The sequence below is a fragment of the Pelmatolapia mariae genome, linkage group LG13 (assembly GCF_036321145.2).
Source record: "Pelmatolapia mariae isolate MD_Pm_ZW linkage group LG13, Pm_UMD_F_2, whole genome shotgun sequence".
NCBI classification, from domain to species: domain Eukaryota; kingdom Metazoa; phylum Chordata; class Actinopteri; order Cichliformes; family Cichlidae; genus Pelmatolapia; species Pelmatolapia mariae.
Window position 1 is genome coordinate 1,562,023 of NC_086238.1, and position 25,546 is coordinate 1,587,568.

Here is a 25,546-nt window from a genome sequence, read left to right on the forward strand (position 1 = left end):
TGTAGGGCGGGGGGTGGTATGAGCAATTAAAATGACAAGCTGGCAATTAGCAAACCACCAAATCCCCTAAAGAGTGGGCTAATGTGGCTAATACATCAGCTGAGTTGCTTGTGTGTGATTTTTGGGTACTGTATGTGTTTAACTGCATGTATGAGTCCAGGAGTTGGGCGCTGACATCTGGTCTAAGCTGACGCAGACAATGGATCACACCTGTCCACACTGACTTATTTGACTGTGCACAAACAACACTGAGCAGGACAAGATCAGCACCAGCATGGAGAAACACAGAACATAGCATAAACATGACTAAAAATATGAAAGACCTTGGCCTAAAACATTAAAAACCAAAACGTGTTAACTTGGAACTATTATGTCACATAAACTCATTAGCTACTGAACTTCACATTAGCACAATAATCTAAATCAGCCAATCATATGGCAGCAAGTCAATTAATTTAGGCATTAGGAAGATTTGAAAAAAAGTTGCCTGGTCTGTTGAGTCTAGATTTCTATTGCAATATTCAGATGGTAGGGTCACACTGGCTTGAGTGAAACGTCAGTTTGATGTTGTTGGTGGTGTAAAGGTGTGGGGGAATATTTTCTTGGCAGACTTTGTCTCCTTAGTACCAATCTAGGGGTTTCACCCAGGCACAGTATTAGGCAAATGTGGATTTTTTTTTTAGAAGTGAGAATCAAGTAAAGCTACTGGAGTACCTACTCAAGTAAGTACTTCTGGCCACAGATGGCTCCATCCTCATTAATCAATGCTGGGTACTGGCAGTAGGAGTGCACTGGCTTATGAGTGGGCTTGTGTTTCATCTCTGGTTTGGTGTCAGTTGAATATAATAACCACCACACTGTGGAAACACATGCAGAACTGAGGACAATGGGACCCATATAAAACGTCTATGATAGGCTATGCTTCAAGTTTTAATCAGTTTTAAGATCAACTTTTTGTCTCCAAGAACCAGTCAAAGAGCCCATTCTCTCTGGGAAGACAGTGATGAAGTAGCTTTTGGTCGCACACATGAAACATGCCACAAATCCTTGAGCAACAAATACAAAAAAAAAAAGAAAAATCTAGCATGGTTCCTCTCACACCTCTGCACAGGTGGCTAATAACGGTGTGCAGTGGGTGTGAGTGTCAAAATCTATAGATAATGGCAGAAGCTCCCTATAAAACACTGGAAACGAGCGGGGATTTCTGATGTTGCGATCAAACATGTAATTTTGACAGACCATAAACCCATCTTAGAAATGATGGATAACTCTGCTCACTAATTTTGACAAACAATATATGCCAGGCTAGATGAGTATGAACCCTGCTCGCGCAGCAGATCAACAAACTCACTTCCATGTCACCTTGATGACCTAGTGAATTTTTTTTATTGCCAATGAAAGAAGCATTAGCTTGGGTTCATTCTCCACACACAGTTACATCATTGTCCTTTAATATTTCCCTGTTTTCCCATCTGTACAAAAAAGAGAAATTGCTATTTTTTCTTGGGTGCTGTGCAGCACATTCCCCGGTCTGCCCCTCCACAGCCTGTACCAGTGCAGGCCCAGCCATGGCCAACGTGTGCCCAGATGAGATAACTCGGTGCAGGCAGGGGGGTGGGGGTGGGAGGGGGCACCAGGGAGGGCTGCCTCCTATGGAAAAGAGAGAACTTGGAGCTTGGCCAAGTCTTTCTTCCTAACCGCCTCACGACTCACTCCTTCTGTCATGTAGCGGGCCTTATGAAACAAGTCAATACAGAGAAGAAGCAAACAAATGAGTTGGAGTGAAAGTCTCTGTGTGTGTGTGTGTGTGTGTGTGTGTGTGTGTGTGTGTGTGTGTGTGTGTGTGTGTGTGTGTGTGTGTGTGTGTGTGTGTGTGTGAAGCACAGAAATAGAAGAATACACACACGTGTGAAGGGGGGGAGAATTATCATGGAGAAAAGACGTGCAGTGACTTTCTTCATCAAATACTTGGCAGACGATCAGAGGAGCGGAAGCTATTGTTGGAAGACACCCTCCTCTTTCCCTGTGCACACAGGCAAACACAGTCAAACACACACACACCCCTCAAACACACATTTCAAATGCACACTTCTACTACCTTCCTCCCTCCACCCTCACTCTCCTGCTTTCAAACTTCGGTAGAGAGTTGCGTGCCACTGTCACATCTTCTTTCCAAAGTCACAATTAAAGATGCTGAATACGTGTGTGTGCTTCGGAGGGTGAGGTGGATGCTTCGTAAAAATTTTGATTGGCAAACTTTATCTGGGGACCCCGAGGGACTGCGGAGCCACTGTAAACGATTTATCGGAAAAATGCATCCCAGAATGCTCCTCGGGGGCTCGTGCCCCGGGGCGATTATTGAATGACCTCTGAGAGCGTGACTCCCGCTAACCTTCCCGCCTGTCAACAAATTAACTTCCTTCAGGAGTGGAAAGGTACTGGGACGATCAGCTCGACAGCACTATTCACACAGGCGGGTTCAGACACAGCTTCAGATCCAAAACAGAGCAAGAGTGTCTGAAGGGAGGAAGGCACCTTCATTAGGAAAGGGAGGCTGTGCCTGAAGTGTTTTCTACTTGGAACTGTGTAATGTAAAATTTAAACAAATGTGAGGGAACTTATTCTTGGCAGAAGGAGTAAGAAATACAAAGAACTCAAACAGGAAAACAGGTAAAAGAGGAAAAATGGATCTCATTATCCATCTGTTTTACACATATGTTTATTCCAAGTGGCAACCTCCAGGGCTGAAAAGCAGGTCAAATGTCAAAAACTGCAATTGCCTGAGTGGCCACTTGAGGCTAACTAAAAAATATTTTAGTTAAAATATTGAACTTTACAAAGTTCAGAAAAAGTTTTGGGGTCCTTACAACACATTTGTTGAGGCCTCAGTTACAAGACTATAAGACCAGTTTGCAGCCCATTGGCAACCTTGGTTGCCAGGGCAAAATGTGCATTCCTCAACTAGTTACTGGAGATCATTGGGTGAAATTAACTGCAAAGAGACACAGGGTGTTGTACCAGGAATCTAACTGTGATTGTTTTTGCTATGGTCAACCGTACCTTGCATGGAAGTCACTGGCTTGTCTGCAAATACTCAAACTCACACTGTGTTTGCTTTCAAAATGAAAGTTGTGCTTTACCCCTGCAACCATATAAAAAAATGCAATTTCTACTTTGAAGGCAAACAGTCTCCATTTCCAGTTTGCATTGCACTCTTCAGTTCCATGACAGCTGAACATAGCTTTGTTGCCAGCTGTTTGCAGGCAAGTTGGCATCTTCTATGCAATCTATAGGTGACTGCAGCAACTTACTACTCACCAGCTGATCAGGGAACCCACTTTTCTCCCTAGCAACCAGTGGTTACCACGAGGGTCATTAACCAGTCTCTAGGCCTCCAAAACGGAGGCCTTAAACTTTAGACTTAGGTTTACGGTCAGTAGCATGGCCACTTTGAGGAGGTTGAACCTTACAAGATGCCTTCTCGAATCAGTTTTTCTGGTGTTGGTTTGTTTTGGAGCATTTGTATAGCAATTATTTGAAGCTTATGTCTTTTTGTGCCATTAATTGTCCTAACATCCAAGAAGAATTTTAGTGCATGAGATTCTGCTATTTAATTTATATGTGTTAAGTTAGCACTAGTTAGTCAATATCCACGGTTTGTAGATCTATCAAACAGTTTCAGCACACTAGCAATATGCATCTTTTATATACAGCCTTTGTTTTTTTCCTATACAAGATTGTGGTGATTGACAATAACAAAACATTCCTCATAATTTCAGAAGACCATTTTTTGTCCAATGTTATTTTACCTACCTAGTCTAAATCTCAAGGCTGCCAGTGGTCCACCATGAAAAACCAGTGTGAGCATATCTGTCCCCTCTGGGCCTCCATCCAAGCCAGTCGCCCATTGCAGTCCTGCCAGGCCTCCAGAACAGCGCAGGTGCTGAGCTAGTCTTAACGTGGGAGCTGAAGCTACCTCCTCTGATACGAGCGCCATATTTACAGGTGCCAAGCCCACATCAAAGCACATCAGCTCCTCCTGTCCTCCCCCTACCATGACAACAGCCCCAGCAGGGTGCCAGGCGAGGAGGGTGGCCGGCACGGGGCATGAGGCTAGGAAAGAGATCCCGCGTCGTTGGTCGTACAGGACTAAGGAGGAGTCACTTAAGCCAAGAAGCAGAGTGGTCTCAGAGGGGTGACGCGAGCAGGAGACCGGGTGAGATGACAGCGGGATTCGGGTGACTGAAAGGCGGTGCAGGCGTCCTCGTGCACATTCATACACACAGGTATCAGCCCAGGACTCCTCTCTGAATCCCTGAGGCCCTGCAGGTAACTCCACTGTTAGGACCTGGTAGGGCTGAAGCAGGCTGAAGCGGCAGTCCAGAGGGTTGCCTTCAGTGTGGACTGAGCTTAGGACCTGAAGGAGAAAAAAGTTAGAGAGGACGAGGGAACAGCTTCAGAAATAATGGCATGAAGAGAAATTTCGAAGTTGAAGAAAAATTATCTTGTAATCTTGTTTTGCATGGCTATATCCTGGCATATAATGTTTCCACAGAAAATGGAAGCATGTGTGAAGGATCGTGGTTGTCTGTTGATCTGAATCTACACCTGTCTACAGACATCCCTGGTGGAGGCTTCACAGTTTGGTCTGGCAATTTCCTTTCTGAGATGGAATCCATATATGAAAATTAAGTACACGTATTCACAGAGGATGATTTGTAATAATAATTTGCTTGACCCAAGATGCCTCATTTGCTGTTCAAACTTTGTTTACAAGAGGCAGCCAATCAGAAGACAACTAGATTTAAATCGGCATGTTTCAGACCGGACATGAACTGTAGGGGGCCACCAAGGTAACTGAGGAAAGGATTATTTTAAACAGTGAATCAAGCAAAGCTACTGTAATAAAGAGCAAGAAGAGCAATGTGGAGTTTGAAATCAACATAGTCCTCCTTCCTGATACAGGCATGCCAGCATGCTGAAACAAGATTTGAAGGATGATGTCTTCTCTCAGTGTCAAGGAACAAAAACATTACTGTAAACTTTAGGGGAAGAGGATGGAAAAATACTTCCTCATGTCTCTGCATCTACTGTAGATCAAGTGTATTTTAAAAAATGTTTTTATTAGTCTGTATTCATCATCATAGATCTTGTAATTTCTGTTGCTGTTTTAACATGCTCTTCAACTTGAAACCTGTTTTGTGCTGCAACTGTTATTGAACTAACCTGTTTTGGAATAAAATGGCAGAGACAAAGACAGAACACGTGAGAGAAAGACAGAAATGAGTCATGCCGTGGCAGCAGCCCCAAACCCCCTGGAGATGGAAGAAATGGAGCCTTCCATATTGCTCATAAACACCCAGCTGTCAATCAAGACAGCTAATGATAAGAGCTCTATTTTAACTCAAGGTCAACAACATCTTCTCCCTAAGCATGCCATGGCTTGGCACATAATGATAAACAACCTCCTCTGTTTACCTGTGTGAGGAGCCAAGAGCTCAGCAATAGACATGGCAAATGACAAGAAAAGGAGCCCTTTTCACTGGATACATGAAGAAATCTTGAATTTTTTTGACCAATGGTCAAATGCAAAATGTAGATTATTTCTGCCTGGCCTACAACCAGTTTGCGTGGGTACAATGGTCCTGCTATGCAAACAAACACTGACATTGAGGGAGACAGGCCGTGTCACGGGTGGTAGTGTCGATAAACACCCACAAGAAACCTGGAACAGTACGTGGATGACAGGAGAACACAGGCTGTACTAAACATCAGTCCAACAGTTACACAGTCACTAAAAGAGCTTTTTAGGAAGGATTTCACCTTACCAAAGCCTCTATCAGAGCCCTGCATTGACCGTGGCAGCTTTGGCTAAATGAGCCCATTTCTTTTCGCCGTGTAGACAGAAAGAAGGATCGGCTGCCTGCCTGCCTGCCTGCCTTCCTTTCGCAAAGCTGCTCGGCCCAGTTTTTTGGCAGGCATTGCCAAAAAGGGACTTAGAGGGAGGAAGGCAGGTTTTTTTTTTGCCTGCCCATGGTCTACAGCAGGAGAGAAGCAGATGACTGTCCTCCTGAAAGCTTTTTTTCCTCCCTATAATCCCCCAGAGCTAGCTCCTGCTGCACCCCAGGGGGTGGGTACTGCGTGTGAATGTGTGTGTTTATTTGAAGCAGCAGGGTAGAGGGGCTCAATTCATGTAAAAGGTGGTGTATCCTGGGGCTGGTGCAGTTCTCTGGATAGCTTAATTTCTGCAAAGTGACACATGCGTGAAAATAAACTAGCACACAAATGCATAGCAGGTGAGGGTCCATCGTATTCACCCTACAGAACGCTGGACTCATAAGACCTACCTCAGTGCCACAAACCGTGACACCCCCCACCCTTCAACCACATCTCATCCTTTCAGCTTTTCATCGCATGCCCGGCTTGCTAGTGCCCGCTGCCTGCTGTGAGCCTGCATGCCACCATGGCACCATCGGGGGGCTGAGGTGCAGCTGACTCAGCTCCGTTTCACCTGACAGATGACCCTCCAAGAACAGGGATCAGAGGGCAGAGGCAGCTAAAGTTCTGAGCCAACAAATAAATACTACATGGGCGGATTCAACCTGCAGCAGCCAATATTTACATTTTAAAAAATGTACAATGTGCACAAAAAACATGTATGACGTGAGAAAATAACAGCATGTTCAACCCAAGTTGGGATTTTCATAACACAGCTAATGATCATTGCTTTATTACACTCTCAGCCCCTCTGTAAATATTTCTGACCAACATTATTCACAGTTTAAATATTAAACCAGCTTTAGCACCATTGCACATAATATTCATCATCTAATCCTGCTCTGTGGCACATTTAATTCAGAATTGGTATCAAGAAAGTAAAAGAAAAAGATTAAAGTCACTAGAAAAGTGGATTATGGAAGTCAGAATCCAGGCTACTGAACTGACTAGTGTTTCAATAGAGACAGCAGCTGTAAAAAGTCCCTGAGTCTATCAATCCATGAGTGGCTGCAGGTCACAATCCCATAACCCCCCCTCACCAATAAAAATATTTAAGTTATTTAAGACAGCAGTCCCCAACCTTTTTTGCGCCATGGACCAGTTTATGTCCAACAATATTTTCCATGCACTGCCCTTTAAGGTGTTGCGGATAAATACAACAAAATAAAACCAGTAATTGTACCAAAAAAAAAGAAGATTTATTCATAACACACGGGAAAAGACCCAGGGAAACTGAGTTAGCGATTAAAACGATAAAAAAATAACACTAAAAACCGTTAGTAACCCTGAAAACCATGAATTTCACTCCCGAGCCTCAACTCGTGGCCCAGTACCAAACAACTCATGGACCGGTACCAGTCCGTGGCCCGGGGGTTGGGGACTGCTGTTTTAAGAAGTTCAAAAAACACAAAGATCGAGAAGAAGTGGCAATCCTGAACAGATGACTGGCGAAGTGAGCAGATGATGGCTCCGTTAAACTGTAGGAGGTGATTTGCTGCCACAGTGTGAGCCCACTATTCCCCTAAGATACAAAGATGCTCTGACTTTAGGTCTATCACACAATCATGCTCTCTCTATTTGAGTGGTCTCATCCATTTTCCCAATCTTAATGTGATGCATATACTACGACCTCAAACCAGTTGGACACCTCAAGGAGATTTTTGGCTGATTTGTTGAGAGTGCATCATTGGTACATTCATCAAAACATTAAGGGGGTAGCATCTCTTGGAAGAGTGGTCTTCCATCCCTCCAGTACTGTGTTTGGTTATATATTTGTCACTCTTCTGTATTTCATATAGTTACAATGAATATTCTCATGGAGTGCCGTCATTTCACCATTTCACTGCATTGACCTTTGTATTTAACTATGTTGTATTTACTGCCCTTAAGTATAATAGTACAACGTGCGTCAAATATTTTAGCGGATGCATTTGATAGTGCTAAAAGCGACATTCAGTGCCAGAAGCACCCACACTCCTACAGCCAGTGTAGTTGCATTGTAACTCCAGGTCATCTTTAAGTCGAAGGTACGCCTCATATTCCATCATCTGGACTGAGCAAAGTCAAGCAAAATGTCCCTGAAGGCAACACAACTGATTAGGAGATTTAAGAAAATTCAAGACTTGCAGGGTTATGGAGGTTTCTGCCTTTCAGGGCCAAAATATAATCTTGAAATGCTAACATTACTCTAAAGACCAGAAAGGAAGAAAGACAAACGATAAAACTGTTTACCTGCAGTTGGCTGTGTGATCTCTACAATAAGATGTAGGTGATGTGTTACTCTTTAGATTTTAGACAGACTTTGCATAGCACAGTAAATATTTACAAATCACTGGGACTTCATCTTTTACAAAGCCAAATCTAACTACTTTCTTATTTTAAAAGCACCCCTTTTCACCTCTTTTAACAAGCTGCCCTTAAACAACAATCGACCTGTAAAAAAGGTGTAGAGATGTGTCGTAATGTGTCCAGAAAAGCAAAGCTTTGTTTGCCTGTGAACTCTTCAGAGTATATTGTGGCATGTGAATGTACAGCATTCCCTGAATCTGGGAGAATAAAATAAAAAATGATGAATCAGGTCAAGAATGAGTGTGAGCAAGTGAGTGAACAGATGTGCAAAAGAGAGACAGAGAAAAAGGGATGCAGACAGAAATATGTAGAAAAGATGAGGAGAAAGAGTGGAAATGGAAAAGAATAAAGAGAGGAGAAAGATGCAAAGAGAGCAGAGACAGGGAGAGAGGGAGACAGACACAGAGAGAGAAAGAAAGACTTCTAGTAAGTAGCTTTCTCCTGGTTATTGGTTTCAGTGACTGGTCAAAACTATTCTTCTCCATTCTTCTCCTCTCTCTCTCTCACCGGCACCTTTTTTCCCCCTCCATGGCGTGAAAGATAAAGCGGACGGGCCCAACTGTGTGGCTGGCCCTTGTTCACAGCAGTGGCCTTTTGAAGCCAATTTTCCAGCTCACGGAGCAGAGAAAGACAGGGAGAGACGGATAGAGAGAGACGGAGGGACTTGGAGGAGAGTCGAGGGATGAGGGGTGTTTGGGGAGGCGGAGGGGGGATAGCTGGGTGGGACTGGGGAAGTTTTAGGTATGTGATTTGGGGTTAGAGTTGAAGTACTGATGTGAGAAAATGCACAGGCACAGCGGGATTACGAACCAAAATATTCCTCATACCTTCCCCGGCTGAAAATAACGGAGGGAATATCATTCACTGGACGCAAAACTGTACCAGCAGTGCTCCCAGTGTGATGTTTAAAAAGCAGCGGAGCTTGGGGGTAAATCGACACTTTGGATTCAGCACCAGACCCTTTCATGGTACAAATTATTTTGCAGTGCATTTCTGAAACGTGCTTTAATTCTTCATATTAATGACTTTTAATTTTTAAGGAGCAAGTCTTGCCAGCAATCTTGCTTCAAAAGCACCCTTACTCTTCATCACAGTGTTCTTGAAGTGAAGAATAAATAAAATATAGATTAGAAATTATTTAATTTCTATGAAATTTTTTTTTTTGCTCTACTCTTAAGTCAAAAAATAATTAAAAGACAGCACAAATCAACAAACAAATGCAGATCAAACAACTACAGACTGTTTGGTGACAGATAACAGGATAGACATACAGTTAAAAAAAAGTGTTTGGAAATAACCGGGAAAAAAAAGCAAAAGCAAACAAAACATTCATCTCACTTCATTTAAGATTATTAAATTCCAGGAAATGGCTGGTTTATGTGTTTGTTTGGAGGGGGAGGGTGTATAAAGCATGAAGGAAGGATCATTAAAAATGTTAACTGGCTCCTGCATAAAAACCAACTGTGTATGTTTTCCTCTCTTTACCCCCCCCCCACGTTCCGTGGCTCCACTTATCAGCATGAGGAGGGAGGAGGTGGCGAGGGGGGTATACGAATTAAGACCACATAGGGAAAGAAATCAGACTTTTTTAAATGCCGAGAGACTGGCTAGAAAATTGGCTTAGTGCGGCAGATAGCGAACTGAACAAAAGGAACATATATATGAGCTTGAAGTGATTGAAGTAGCTGGCGTCGCCCGATGTGTGCCCAGCATTTGATTCCCGCTACGGCTCTTACATAAACTGCTCGCTTAATTTCACACCGCGCATCTGAAAAATGACAACAAACGCTTTCATTAGAGAGCGATGGCGCAGCCCCATGAAGAGACTTTAATGTTCTTGAAGCGAGGAGGAAGGAAGGAGGAGAAGGATGAGAGGAGGGGGGTGTTGAAGGAGACACAGAGACTAAACTAGGTGAAGGAGTGTGATAAATGTGGCGAGCGTTCCAAAAACAAGAAGAAAAACCAGCAAACAGCATCTGCTTTGATTATTTCAATATTCATGTACCCCCCGCCCCACACCAATTCCTCCCTCTTTCTCTGCTGCGTGAATTTGTTTTCCTAGCGTGCGATTGGTAACGCTCATTTTTCCTCCTTCTCCCTTCTCTCTTTGGTGTGGCGAATATTTTGCATATGCTTACTGAGGTACACGTACCGGGGTTAGAGTTAAGCCCGGTTTGGTAATTTGGGATCTTTCATCTGCTTTCGGCACGAGGCCAATCCTACACTGACACAGAATCGGGTCATGGGTAGGGTTTTTGCCACAGGCCACGAGGATGTGCGTTTCAGCCTGTACGTGAATGTGTGGGTGTTCTCCTTCACGCTGTACCACAGCTTAGCTCTCTTGCTTATTTCATATGGTGATGCATGAAGGTGCAACACAGAGGTACCACCCTTGAGGTGACTAACACACCATCCCCAATCCCATCCAGGATAACACAGGTCTCTCCTCAAATTCAGCAGCTTTGTTGCCCCTTTTTCCCTCACTGGTGTCTGGTGAGTGTGTCTGTAAGCCTCCCTGTGTGTGAAACTACAAAAATATATGGGAGGACTTTGTGTTACTGATGCTGGGGGCTTCAAATAAAGACTGAAAAGTATTTTATAAGTATTTACTATATTTCATTATGTGTTCATGTTACTAAAATTCAACTTAGCTTGTCCTCTAAAAATTCCTAGTTCAATAATGAGAGCATCCATCCTTGCCAAATCATCAGCTACCATTATACAAAATCTATTGTGAACACTTAGGAAGTATGAGGATTTCTGCACTGATTAATCAGTCTTCATCTAAGTCATGAACAGATGGACTTAATAATCAATCACACTTTAGGCTTTAAGAAAACATGAATGTCTTTGCAACTTATTTCAAAGCTACTTGTAGTCAGGTAATTTAACTAAGGAGTTAAGGTAAAAGACATATGTGGTTTGTAGAGGTGAATAGATTCTTTTATAGAGAGATTCTACACTGTAAAATGTAATTCTAGCTGTTTGTTATTTCAACATATTATTCTATATCAGTTTGACGATAGATGACTGAAGTTGTTGTTATAACATAGAATTACAAGTTAAAAACGTCCCAATTACACCAAAAAAAGCTAACTTGAAAACTCATGTCCAGCTAAATCAGAAACTTATGTGAACTTGACAATGCGGGTAAGTTGAGCACAGCAGGATTCAAAACTGCCTCACGTGACTGCTACCGAGGTGCATCATGGGGAATTGGCGGTTAACGACATGCTCACTTTACTTGGACGTTTTCTAATCGTCTTCTTTGGAATATGCTTTCAAGGTGAGTAACATTGGTTATAACTATAAGGAAAGAGAGCTACAAAAGTTGGAACATGTTTTGAATTTATGGCATGACGTGTGTTTTTCTCTTTTACCGAAATGTTTGCTTTAGCTAATGTAACTTTAGCCGACAAGGTCCAGCTTGTGTGTCATGACCAAACTTGACCTAATAAACTGACATATGGCCTTTTTTATGGGTTTAATGTGGCGCTGAGCAAATCACAAGTATTGTGCCGCTAGCTTTAAGGTTGTGCACTCAACCACTGTTGCGATATTAGCAAGCTAACTCAGCTAATTAATAAAGCTTATTTCATATTGTCTCTGTACTTGTAAATTCCTTTCAAGTTCACAGGCTGTTGTATTTTGGTGGAAGTTCATTTTGGCAATATTTCCAATAACTGGCTGGGTTCAAAAAGACCTTTTTGGCAGGACTCGGATGCTTGTTGTCATCTGTTTATCCCTATGTAATCACTTAAGGTGTTATTAACTGCTGCATGCTAAGCTGCAAGAGTGCACTGAGGACAGAGACAAAATATGGTCTACAAACCAGCATTATATTAGTTTTTATCAGATAGTCCTCCAGTGTGCTTATTTTTTGCTTTAATTATATTGTGCAGTTATTTGTTACCCTGAAATGCTTTATGCTTAACAACAGTTCACTATTTTGACTTATTTTTGAACTCTTGTGATCAGTATGACTAGATTGTGTGAGTTTCCATACTAAACGAGCTGTAGTGATAAAATAATTGGCATCAGAGACACTGATTTTTGGCATGGTATACTGCAGAAGTTTTTTTTTTTTTTGCATAATTTACCTTTTAATTAAACTGCATTCTCTGTATTGTAACAAAACTAACATTGTTTATATGTCAGAAAATTAGCAAACATGAATAAATGGCGAAAACAATATAATTATAACATATATTTTTATTTTACTTATTTTAGGTCTGTGAAGCCAAACTTGATGCTGGGGATTTATTTTTGTCAGTGGAGTCAAATGGTAAGTTACAATTTGTGCATTTTGTCATACTGGAAACACCTCAGATTATATTGTAATTTAATAGCTCTGTAGAACAAATGATATAAAGATTGTAGTGTCAGGGTACTTCTTAAGAAGTAATATGGCACTATTGATGATCACATGCAGGTGGCATAAACTAAATATTCAGACGTGTTACCAACAAATGATTCATTAACAAAAGCAATGGAGCAGACTGTTTAGGTTCTTGTGGTTGTAATAACATCCATAACTGCAAGTTTGTCATTAATTTATTTTCACAGGTCTAGATGATCACATTTGACTTTGTCATTTAAATGAGGTGGACTTGCAAACTTTGCGCTCTTTGGGGTAAATTGCTGTCCACTACATATACACAGAATCTGCACAGTATTTCAGATCTAAAAAGGGAGTATGTAATGGACTTGCTGGCTTTAATGTAAAAAGCCTGTTTTGTAACTTTAATGAGGCAGTTGGACTAAAACAGTATTGCTCATCAAGGTAAACATCTGAGGAATAAGGAAACTGTTACTTGTCCTTTTACTCAGTGTTCTTTTAATCGCACGTTTACTAAAGTTTTACATCACATAAGTCATTTTCACAATCATTCTACTTTAAAAGATTTCAAGACAGAGCTTATTGTTCTCTGAACTTCCTTGTTTGCTGAACGGCAGGTAAAGTGCATCTTTTTGTTTGTTTGCTTTTGTGTGTTTGTGTTTTCTCTAATGGGCCTCAGATGACTGTTTGCTTAAATTTGGGTCTCAAAGAATCTTTTTTTAATTCTGCCTGTACTCTCCACCCCTCTTCTTCTATTGCTCAGGTTGAAGCAGAATTTGCCCGTCTTACATCTGTTGACCTGAAAGGGTTCCTTTTTGCTGTGCTTGACCATTATGGAGAGGTTCGTGGAGCTGTACAAAATCAAGAGCGGCATAGAAAGGCTAACTAGGCTCATAAGATGCTCCGGAGATGATGTAAGTGTTCAACTGCGAAATCTAATCCTTTGTTTAAGTTTTAGGTTATCCAGTTCAACTGATGAACTCATTGAAAGAAAGCTGATAAGTAAAGTCTGTCATCATATTTCACAACTGGACATTTAGTGTGGTAACTTTTACAGAATCTATGTATATTGGTGGTAGGTTGGATATCATATTCTACTTGAATGTCCTGATAAGCCTGATTCAAAATCTCCAATGATAATCATATATTGATGGAATTATGCATCAAAAAGCTGTGAATTTGGAGCTGTCTACATGCTTCATAAACACTGTTTAAAAAGTGTTTTTGTTTTCTTTTTGACTTCTTTGACCAGAGCCCTACACAAAGGAAGAGGACAGAGGACCTCATTTTCTAAAGGAAGATCCCTCACACACTTTCAAGACTGTGAAGGTTAGCATTGTTTCTTTTAGTAAATTTAATAATGACAGCACCACAGTGGATTTTAAATTAAAAAGTACATGTGTACTTTTTCCTCACCAAATGTATTATTACAAGATCTTTGACACTGGATTTGGTCTGGGTTTCAGAGAAACTAACTGGCAAGCTAGCATTGATATTATTAGTGTCTTGTGTTTATTCATGTCTTCACCAGGGTCTTTGACATTTCGCTGCTGTACTGTTCACTTCAGCTTTACGTTTGATTTCTCACATTGTATATTGTAATGGCAGAGATATTAGGATATTTAAGGGGCTGCAGTGGCTGCTACAGCTGTGGGGGGCAATACTTTGGTGAAATGTCCTGGACCCTGGAAAAGAGACTGTGTAGACTGGGTAAGCAATTAAAGGTTACTGGCCGAGAGTCATTGGGCAGCTGGGTAAAGGTGGATGTTGATATTCAGTGCCAATTATGCAACCTGTTCAGCCATGTCTATATGCTCTTTTTTCATGCTGTTAATATAGGGGGAAAAAATAAACTTTAATCAATAAACTGATTAAAGAAGCATTGTCTATGGAGCCATAATCTGATCCTGTAGTGTAGCTGCAGTTTGCACATTTCATGTATTCTCAGCCAGATTTGGTTTAGAGCACAGCCAATATTTAGCATAAGTAGATTTAAATTCACACACTGGTGATGGCAAGCTACATTGTAGCCACAGCCACCCTGGGGCGCACTGACAGAGGCGAGGCTGCCGGACACTGGCACCACCGGGCCCTCTGACCACCACCAGTAGGCAACAGGTGAAGTGTCTTGCCCAAGGACACAACGACTGAAACTGTCGGAGCCGGGGCTCGAACCGGCAACCTTCCAATTATAAGACGAACTGTCAACTCTTGAGTCACGATTCAGTCATCCACCCATGCGTGTGAATGACTGAATGTGTAAAGCACTTTGGAGTCCTTAGGGGACTAGTAAAGCACTATACAAATACAGGCCATTTACCATTTAAATTGAAAATTTTGTTTGAATTCTGCAATTGAAGACATGCTCAGTTATTTATGAACATGGTCTTTGTTTAAAGCAAGAAATGGATTTGTAACATGGGGGTGCATATCTCATTCTGAAAAAACTTTAACAACTAATAAGTGTTACCCAAAGCCAATCACCATCATCCAAAGCATCAGTATGGCTCTTCTTTGGAAAGACATGAATTGTTAAGCACACGGGATATTGTGTAATTGTAATTGTGTAATCTTTTTTTTTTTTTTGTCTTTGAACCCTTTTATAGCCGACAGGTATTGAAGACACGTTTTCTAAGAGGATGAAAGTTGGCATTGCGATGGTGAAAGAAGAAGACATCGATGTGTTGGTTGTCCTTGAGGCAGCAGTAATCCTGTCTAATCTGAGGGATGTCTCAAGTGCCATTTCCATGCTGATGGGCCTTCTTTTTGCCCTCAACATACACTATCCAAAGGAACTTAAGGACATCTTTGAAGTCATTCAGAACATCCTAATGAACATTGGTGGAAGGCAGTGCATCTCACTAGTGCATGGTCTAAGAAACAGACTCTTGCAGAAAGCCATGCAGAACTGTAATTGTATGATCCTTAGTGTTAAGGACAGTTTTTATTTTACTGTTTGTTTTTTTATTCTTGCAAGTTCTCATTCTCACTTTTGTATGTCACTAAATGACTACACTTTACATTCCAGATTAGACAATTACTCATTTGTTCATGGTTTAAGAAACTTATGTGAACAACAATATAATGCTGGACTTTGCAGATGCTTATCTCATGCAAGTCAGTAGTTTTTCCTCTGTTTTGCAATTGAGCAGACTCAAACTAATGTTTCTGAAATATCCATATTATCAAATGTTTCAGAAGCATGCAGTCATTTTCAGAGATATTGGTTCTGTGGAATTTGTTGCAATTGTAAACGAAGACAAATACAAGAGTTTGATGTCTTAGTTGTTATAAACTGATCTTTACTGTCACTTATCAAAGGTTTTGTACGATTTTAATATTTCAAGTTTTATGCTAACAGGTGTGACTGAGCACAATGAAGTTTAAAAATTTTGTAAATGTAAAGAATAACTTTTCTAAAATAGCAAGTGTCCCGTTGATACATTACATTAATGCAGACTTTATGTTGTTACTTCACAAGAATCACTACTGCTCCTAGAGTATTGGTCAGAATTTCATCTTCACCCAAACTGGGCTCAAGACCAAGTTCAAATTTATTGTTTCACAGGGAGCAGCCTTTGAGTTTTGATGGATTGTGAGCCTGATGAGCTACGTCACTGATTTTTCTGTTTCTCAGATGACTAAGATGGCACAATAAATGGTGAATGTTGGGTGCTCATGAGTAATTGTCTTGTCATGTTCTTAAAACAAACTTTCTGTATGAAATGATCAGATAGACTTTAATGGAATCTGTGGGGTTTTATTTTTTTTCTGTAAACAACAGAAAATTAATTTAAAGGAATGTAGATATTTAAACCTGAGATCTAAGATAAACCTAACAGGTAGTTTTGCTGAAATGGATGTTAGAAAGCCAAAAAAAAACAAAACAAAACTTAAGATGTTTAATACACATTTTTCTTTACATCCAGTCAATCAACTCTGATAATTAAAATGAAACTGATTTACAAGTTCACTCAGCTACCTTAAGGAGCTCAGTTAATTAATAAACTTAAATCAACTTAGCTAACAGATTATGTTAGTTAAGCTAAAATAGATTCCTAAGTTAAAAGAACTACTAAAGTATTTGAATTAACTAAAAAACCCAAGTCAACTGAACTAGGACAAGAGTTTAAACAATAGATTATTTTAATTTAGCTGAAAGGGTTTTCCCAAGTAAAGATGACAATTAAAGGAGTTGAACTGACTAATAAATCTCAGTCAACTAAACTAAGATGAAAGTTTAGACAACATGTGATTTTTCATTAAGATAACAATTGGTTGTGTTATAAGAACAAACTCTATTTCTTGACTTAACTTAAAATTTTAAGGCAGCCCTTTACCTCATATTTTTAAGTTGAAACAACAAGTTATATTTTACAGTGTAGGTGCAGCTAATCGGTGGCAGGTGTCAGGGTGGGGGTCTCAGGATCACATCTCCGATTTGGTTCTGTTGGCTTTGTCGACTGATGACTTCCAGCTTACACCCGATCGGTTTGCTGGTGGTGAAGTGGCGGGGATGACAATTAGCACCTCAAGTCTGAAGCGAGGGAAGGCTGTAGGTGCTCACTGCAGTTTGGGAGCAGTTGTTGATTCAAGTGGAGGAAGTTAAGCATCTATTCCTAAGCAGGGGAAGAGTATTGAGGTTTTGCAGACACATGACCACTAACCATGTGATCTTAATTTGTCCACCATTTTGGGCATGTGACAATCATGGTAGGGTCAAATGACTAAGCTCCTAATCACACAGGCCTAGAAACTGGTCAGTGACCCTCTGGCAACCACTGATGATTAGGGAAAAATTTGTACTCCTCAGCCAGTCAGGAAAAATCTCCTTGCAATTTCTTTGGTTGCTATTGCTGCATTTGCCTGTAGTTTGCATGGAAGATTCTGCTTTGTCTACAACCACTTGTTTACTCTCTGACAGGCTGTGACACAAACCATCTGCCTTCAAAGTAAAAGTATTGTCTTGGCATTGCAAACATTTTCTGGTTTGCATCGCCTTTTCCAAGTAGTCAGCAAATGTTTGCACATATGTCGGTATCCTGCGTGCAAAGCACAGGAAGCCGCTGCAATCTGTTAGCAACCAAAGCAATAAAAACAATGTTTTTCTCAGCACCGTTTGCAACAGCCAGCAACCTCCAGGAACCACTCGCCAACCAGTTGTGCAATATACATTTCACGCTCATGACCAGTGATTGTATCAGATGTTGGACAACTATAGCAAGACTCTACAGCAGGAGACTGAAATATGGATTGTCTGCAGCAGTGTGGCTGCTGCACCAATCTATTGTAGTGAAAAGAGCTGAGAGAGAAGGTGAAGGTGTAGATTTTCTGGTTGTTCCCACCCTTACATAGGGTCATGTGCTGTGGGCAGTGACTGAAAGATGAGACAGCATATAAAAGCACACACAGCTTTAGATATAGCATCAGGAGCTTGTTCTGTCAGGAGGAACTCAGAATAAAACTGTGACTCCAGGTCAAAAGAAACCAGCTAAATGCCCCGTAGGTGAGGTGGATTGTGAGTGATGTCACTGCTCAAATCCACCAGCCATGTCAACCTCAGTCATCACTTAAGATGCTTGAATTGCTCCACAGGGAGTAGGAGCTTTCTTCCCAAGAAAACGATGGGAGTAATCATTTTCTGCAAATGTATTCACACACAAGTCTGATATACCCGCAGTAACCCCAAAAGCATCCAAGACCAATTCATTAACCCTCTCCAAACCAGTAAAACGTTGGAATGAGCAAAGACCATTACCGCTCTGGTTTCCCTGTAGGTAAATGTCTCTCATAGTTTTCATTCCACAACCTTTTCCTCTGTTTTAATGAATACAGGGTTTGTTCGACTGCTTACATGTGGTGTTCATTGGAACCTTTATTAAGGTCTTAAAATCCAAACAAGAGGTTTAAAGTTTTGAGCTGTTTGACTAAACCTTTATCATAGAATTTTGACAAGTTGTACTAGGAAATGCACAGTTGGAAATCACTCATTTCCCCTGTGTTTAATGTAGCCATCATAACCTGTACTATGGTCTGTGTGTGTGTGCATGTGTACCTTCAGGCCTTCAGCAGGTGAGCAACTGATTAGGACAAGGTTATTCCTGTGTGTATCTGTGGGAGTCCAGGGCCATAGCTCCTCACTGGACTCATCCTGGTTCCACCAGCAGAGCGCCACATCCTGGACACTGTTGAGACCTACATGTCTGTGGAGCCTACGGCCACACCCGCCCAACTCCACACACACCACCTGGACACAAAAATACAAAACAGTGAAAATGGGCAATTAAAATAGTAGGAAGACAGAGATTCTTGGAGTTAGAACATATTTTATGAAGGATGGGAAAGATATGCGAGTATCTCAGTGTTTCGCTCATTTGGATTCACCTTCCTGGCCTGTTTTAAAACCCGAGGGCTCTGACACTTTCACGGCTGGAGCCCCTGGTGCCTCTGCTGTCCTTCCCCCATCCTGTTTTTGTTGATGTCTAAGGTTGTTTTTTCATCTTCCATTATTAATGTCTGTGTGCGTTTTGTTCTGTCGGGCTTGTTGTTTTAGTGATGTGCATATTTTTTGGGAAGGTCCGCCACGCTCTACGGGCCACAACAAAGAGACGCACAGTAATGAGCTCTCGTGGCGCTTGGGGGGTGGGCGGGTTACACACATTCACACAGACACACAAGTAGACACACATACATAAATATGTGCATGTATGTATACAATCATTGATTTATAAAGTAAACAAACACTCTCGGATAGACACACAAAGTGCAGGCACACACACACAGCCCCATATTCATACAAACCTTTCATACATTCTTTATCTCCAGCCATACTCACTAACACAAGGAACCAGAGTCAATGGCTAATACACACACATTAAGAGACACACACACATCCATGACCTCTGTCACTCTGCAGAAGAATGGCTAAAACCTGATAGGTAGAGGGAGGACAGAGGTGAAGGAGGCAAAAGAGAGAGGAATAAATGGTGATAATGAATTAAAAAAAGCTGATTGTTTGGGTTTGGAGAGAGGGTTAAGAAAGGCAAGTGAGGTGAAAGCTGCTGTCATGCACTATAGCTTCGAGGAAATGAGAATTGAGGAATAAAATACAAGCTTGAATTAATGAATGAGTGAAGGGCAAAACAAAAAAGTGCACATGAAGAGGTTAAAAAGAAATCCAGATTAATTAGATCAGTATCAGTAATAGATCAATGAGAGGTTTGTGCCAAAATAAATGTTTGAAACCTAGGAAAAGAGCAGTTGTAACATCAAAATCCCCCTAAAAGGGCATCAGCAGGAATTTGGGAATATGTCTTTAGAAAATCAATTACTAAAAACATGTCTCAACAAAAGAAAATGGTCTAAAAGTCCCAGAACATGCAGAAATTAGTAAATCGACAAGCTGTACTGTATGAGTGGAGCAGATTTGAGAGTCAGTGGTCCATGTCTGCCCTCCTTGCCCCCTCGGGGGGGAAATTTGCTTTGGACACAGAATACGCCTGAAAATGATGGAGCTACATCCGATGATAAAGGGAACAAAGAGTTGCTCCAAACAGCTGAACGGGAGATCACTGACAGATTAGAAATGGAAAAGAAAAAATAAAATCTGAAAATCACTGGGTTAATAACACACTCTATCTCTACCCCCCGTATGTCCCCTCCATCCCTACCCATCTCTTCGCTCTTCTAGGTTTTTTTTTTCTGCTGGCGTTTGCTGGTCAGCAATAATCAAAAACCACTTTCTGTGGGCCGGATTAGTTTAGCCCCCCCCTCAACGCCCCCTACTCTCCCTTCTCCAGCTTAGCCCACTGGACCAGGGCGGCGTGTACGCGTGTGCGTGTGTGTTGTAGGGGATGGGCAGCTGGGCATATGTGTACACATGTGTGTACTGGTCGCAGGTTGCATGCATGTATGTGCACATGCATTGACAGAGGTGTGTTGGATGTACAATATGGAGTGGTGGGGGTGATGCGGGGGGGTGTCTTATCAGGACTGTGCTTCTGGAGACAGACGCACAGCAGCAACGATTGCTTTTACACACACCCACCCACACACACACACACACACACACACACACCCACACACAGCCCTTAACAAAAGGGCCTGGCAGTAATGTGATAATGCCAGGGTTAGCGGTTAGCCAGCTAGCAAAGGAGGACAGAGTGTAGTTTTGTTTTGTGGGAAGAACCTTCCTGCACATAATCAAGCATATTACTAACAGCTAAAAAAAAAAAAAAAAAAACACCTTCAGATCAGAGGGAGCCCAATACACACCAGAATGGAGATTAATAGACAGGAACATTGAAGTCGCAGAGCCAGAGTCAAACTGGGAACATGTGAGCTATAAAGGCTACATTCTCATGATAATGTATATTGTATTGATGTAATACTAAACTGAACCAGTTGGAGAAATATTTATGACTTTTAATCCATTTCCCACCCTCATTTTCTTGAAGTGTGTCTCTGAAAACAATTTTTCCGTTTGACTGGTCTCATATGTGCTGATTCATGTCATGTGTACAAATTGAATATTTTCCTCTTTTAAAGCATGAAAAAAGCAGTTGGTGGTGGTGTGAATCATTTCATCATTTACATCACAGACCACAGTTGGAGGCCTACATGGGACTTCAACTGCTTTAGTCTAATTGCCTTATTAATTATCATTAGAAACTGTGTTAGGTTTAGGTAGTAAGAGGTTTTTTGTTAGGTTCAGGATATATGTTTATGTTTTATAAACTTCTTAGTTAGGTTTACAGAAACATCTTAGTTTGGCTTAAAACACAACTACATTTTATTGGTTGCAGGGTGACACAGGTTACAGTCTGGATAAAATACATGCAAAAGACATGAAACATACTTCCCACTGAAATGCATTACATTCAAATTCATTCTAACTTCACAAAAATGAAATAATTTGTGTTCGCGATCATGAACAGATTTCTTTTTTTGTAACCTCTTCACATTTTGCCACAAGGCCGAGTGTTCAACCTTATATTTAAGAAAATATGATGAGAAAAATATAGGATTAATGGTTTATTATTTACAGCCATTTAAATAAGATCTAATTTTCACATCTTTGTCAAAATCCATAGTGATGGTCTACAGATTACAAAAATCATGCCACCGTCCATATAGATTGAGACCAGACTGGAGGAAGCTATTCTTAGTGGACTTTCCAAGCCAGAGTTGGTAATTTATCTAGCTGTCACAGGGAGAAGGTCAATAACAAATCAAGGACCCAGCAGGCTCTGACCGAGCTTCAACATGTTTTTTTTCTTTCCTAGCAGCATTTTCATAATTATTTTTAATGGCATTTCCTCTCTGGTGTCCACTGAAAGGACATGTAACTGTTTTACTTAATCTCAACAAGAAAAAGTACCCTACCAAATGTGAAACTGATCCAAGAAAACACTCTGGAAGTGTTTCCCAAGCAGCTGGATACATTGAGTGCACTTTTTCTTTTTGGCCTCTGTTTTATTTTTTTAAACACTTCTCCCTCTCCTTTTGCAATCATCAACCTAAAGACACACATGCTTAAGCACACACATTTCTCCATCAATGCGTTCTACTGTACCTTGATTTCAGAGGGTGAGAGTTTGTCTGTTCGCCTGCCAGTCTCTGGGGAGTTCTGGGTCTTTTTGTTCAGGTAGACTGCCGCCACTTGGCTCTGCTCCAGGAAGGACAGCAGAATCAGCCTATCGCTCAGCACCGCTGGCAAAGACATCGTCACACAAAATGTCATCATTCAAAACAGAACAAAAAAACCCACCACAACTGTATGCTATTGAGGAGAACCATATTACTAGAGCACAATTACAGCTTTTACTTGTAAACACATGAGAAAAATGTGGAATAATTTAGTAGCAAATCTGCATGTTATGATTCATCAAGTTTTTCTGATTGTAAATCTACAAAGTATGCGATAGCTTCATTAATATTCATCATTAATCACTGACAGCTGGACACATTAAGTAATAAAGACTGGGCTTTTTATGTGGAAAATATCCAGGCCTATCCTGTTAGCTTCCACACTGTTAACTCTGCAACCTGCACAGTGTCCTGGAGATCCTTTCTAAACATTATGCTCTCCTTTACACCTTAATGCAGCTTATCACCCTTCATCGGTTTCCATTAGTTTTGAGCAACTGTCTCACATCCCGTCAATAATTCTTCCTTCCTACTCTTTCCTTTTCACCTAGTCTACTCGTTTCCTATCTCCACCTTCCTGCACCCCCTCCTCCTCTGTATCTTTTCCCCTCCTGTCAGTGCACTGGAAGCTCTAAGGCCTTTTTGTGGTAGAAGAACACACTTGATCCTGTTCAACTCTTCAGGAGCTGCATGGAAACGCTGATTAGCAATTAAGCCTCCCTCTCCTTCAAATTAATCTGTTTATGAAACCAATTAAATGGAAAGGGTGGGGGGTGGGGGGGTGGGGGGGTTGTTACACATGCAGGATATCTGCTGCTTTGAGTTGAACGAGTAAGGCTGCACCCCGAGATTCAGAAATCTAACCAGCAATTAATCATGGTATGGGTGTATTTATAAACGTAGGGTATTGGTACGATTACACGTCAAATTATCCTGTTGTGTGAAAATTTCAAATTAATATGCAAATATTCACGTGCGAAGAGAAATGCAGAAAAACTAGCATTTTAAATCAGGTCAACTGAGTCAGGTTGTCCTCATGTTGAAGTTGGATTATAAAGCATTCGTAACTAAAACTGGTTCAAGGCTTAAACCATTAAAAAAACAAAACATCAAAAAAAAAATCCAGCCATTAATGATGCCTTAGCTTTACAAAACAACATTTAATGCAGTAGTAAGCGTCTTTGTAATAGATTACAGACAAATCGAGTTAAATGCAGTTTAGTATTGATCTCGATGGGTGTCTATAAACGGGATTAAGATTAATCCCATTCATTTCCAAATGAAGGAAGGGATGTGAACCCAGGCTGTGGCCCAATCTGGGACCAGGTGGCTGATTTGGCATTAAGAACCAGACCTTCATGACCCACCCGTGAACACCCCAGACGCACACACATTTTATACACATTCAAATCTACCATCGCAGACAAATGCACGGATAGCTACAAATACATTCAGACAGACAAGCCTGCAACCACAGTTTATGCATGCATTTCTACACTCAGTAACAAATGTAGAAATGCATTCACGCCCACAAGCATACGGCAAAGCTAACACATGGCCCCACCAAACATACTCAGACAAAATGCACACACACACGCAAACACACAGTCCCCTAAATCCATTTAATGCCATCTCCTCAGCAGCATGTTGACATAAGAGGCCAATGGGCTTAACCAAAGCACATTTAAACAGTGGTAAATGAAACCGGCTATGAAAAATCACTTAAGGATGCTTAATCGTGGAGCATACGCGCAGCTTGGCCCAGCCATCGGCCAAAGGAAGCTGCTAATACTTTGATGGTGTAAAATGTTTGTAATCTGCAGCTCTTTATGATGCAATCAGAGCTCATGGTAGGAACACTGTCGTAACCAGCATTCAGGATGCAAAGTTTAACAAAGGAGTGCGAGTGTGCTTTGTTGCTTTGTGAAATAAAAACAGACCTGGATGCAGTTGATTTAAGTACCAAACCTCACATTTAGCTGATACCATGCAAATCAAAGGGATTTTCGTTTGCATGCGAACACCAAAAAGCTTTTTTTCTCTCCATTTAGAAAGTTGTCCAATCCCGTTCAGACAATGAAAATGAATTCTTTGGCATTACGCAGCGGCTTAGAGTTTAATTTAAGATTTGACTACAGCTGCAATATTTAGCCAATTAATTGCTTGAGTAAAAGAAAATGAAGGAAAAGTATTTTCATAATTGTCAAGCAAAATGCCAAATATTTGCTGGTTTCAGTTTCTCACAATATGAGGATTTCCTGTCTAACACATAACAGAAAATCATACACTTTGGGCTGTAAAAGGCTGGCTGCAGGAAGTTATGGTTTACTTTTCATGCATTAAACAATTAAAATGATGAAGAAAATAATAGTCACATTAACTGATGGTGAAAAAATATTAATATGAGCAGCAATTTAAGTAAGTTTTCAACTTATCTGACATGGCAGTAATTTAGATATTAAAAAAAAATCTAACACACTTTTACCTCACATATGTCCTTACACAACAAGAAAAACCAAAACACACAGACACACCCATATAGGAATTAAAACTGTAAATGTAAACTGTTTTAGTAACTGTACATTGTAAGCATTAGATGGTGTGATCCACTAAGGCTCTCTACTCTAATTGTCTCAGGCTAATTTAACAAGTGGCAGATGTGAGAACCTCTAACCTACTGCACCACCCTGAAAACACGCGCACACACACACACACACACACACACACACACACACACACACACACACACACACACACACACAATCCCCGGAACCCACCCTCTCACAACCATTACTCTAATAATTAGTGCCTCTGAGGCTTTGAATGGAGCGCAGCGGGAGATGAGTTAGTGTGTGTGTACCTGTGTGTGTGTGTGTTTGTGTATGTCTGTGTGTGTAAATGTGAGTGGACATACAGAAAGTGTTTGTTTGTCTATAAGAGGGTAAAAAAAAAGAAAAAAGAAAAATCTGTAATCGCAAATGTATGCATATGGGGACAAGTGTGTGTATGTCTGTATGCTAGTTTCTCTCTCTCTCTCTCTGTGTGTGTGTGTGTGTACTATGGGGGCTTTATCAAGTGTCTAGAGACCCCGGGCGGAAGTGGGGAGGGCGGTGTTATGAACAAATAATTGATACAGAAAGAAAGAAATAATTAGCAGATTTGGGCCGGTGTCCACAGCCCCTTATTCTCTCCTGCCAGGTCTGCAGAGCGAGG

The 25,546-nt window shown here is 41.0% G+C and overlaps 1 protein-coding gene across 3 annotated transcripts in view; it reads right to left on the reverse strand.

Annotated features, from left to right (window-relative positions):
• wdpcp (WD repeat containing planar cell polarity effector) overlaps nt 1–25,546 on the reverse strand; it is a 92,343-nt gene that overhangs the window by 29,033 nt on the left and 37,764 nt on the right. For all 3 annotated transcript variants that reach the window (XM_063491350.1, XM_063491351.1, XM_063491349.1), the window contains 3 exons: nt 22,260–22,396; nt 18,741–18,932; nt 3,814–4,417 (listed from right to left, as the gene is read on the reverse strand). In XM_063491350.1, the coding sequence (XP_063347420.1) occupies nt 3,814–4,417; nt 18,741–18,932; nt 22,260–22,396 (933 nt within the window). The remainder of the gene's footprint in view (nt 1–3,813; nt 4,418–18,740; nt 18,933–22,259; nt 22,397–25,546) is intronic.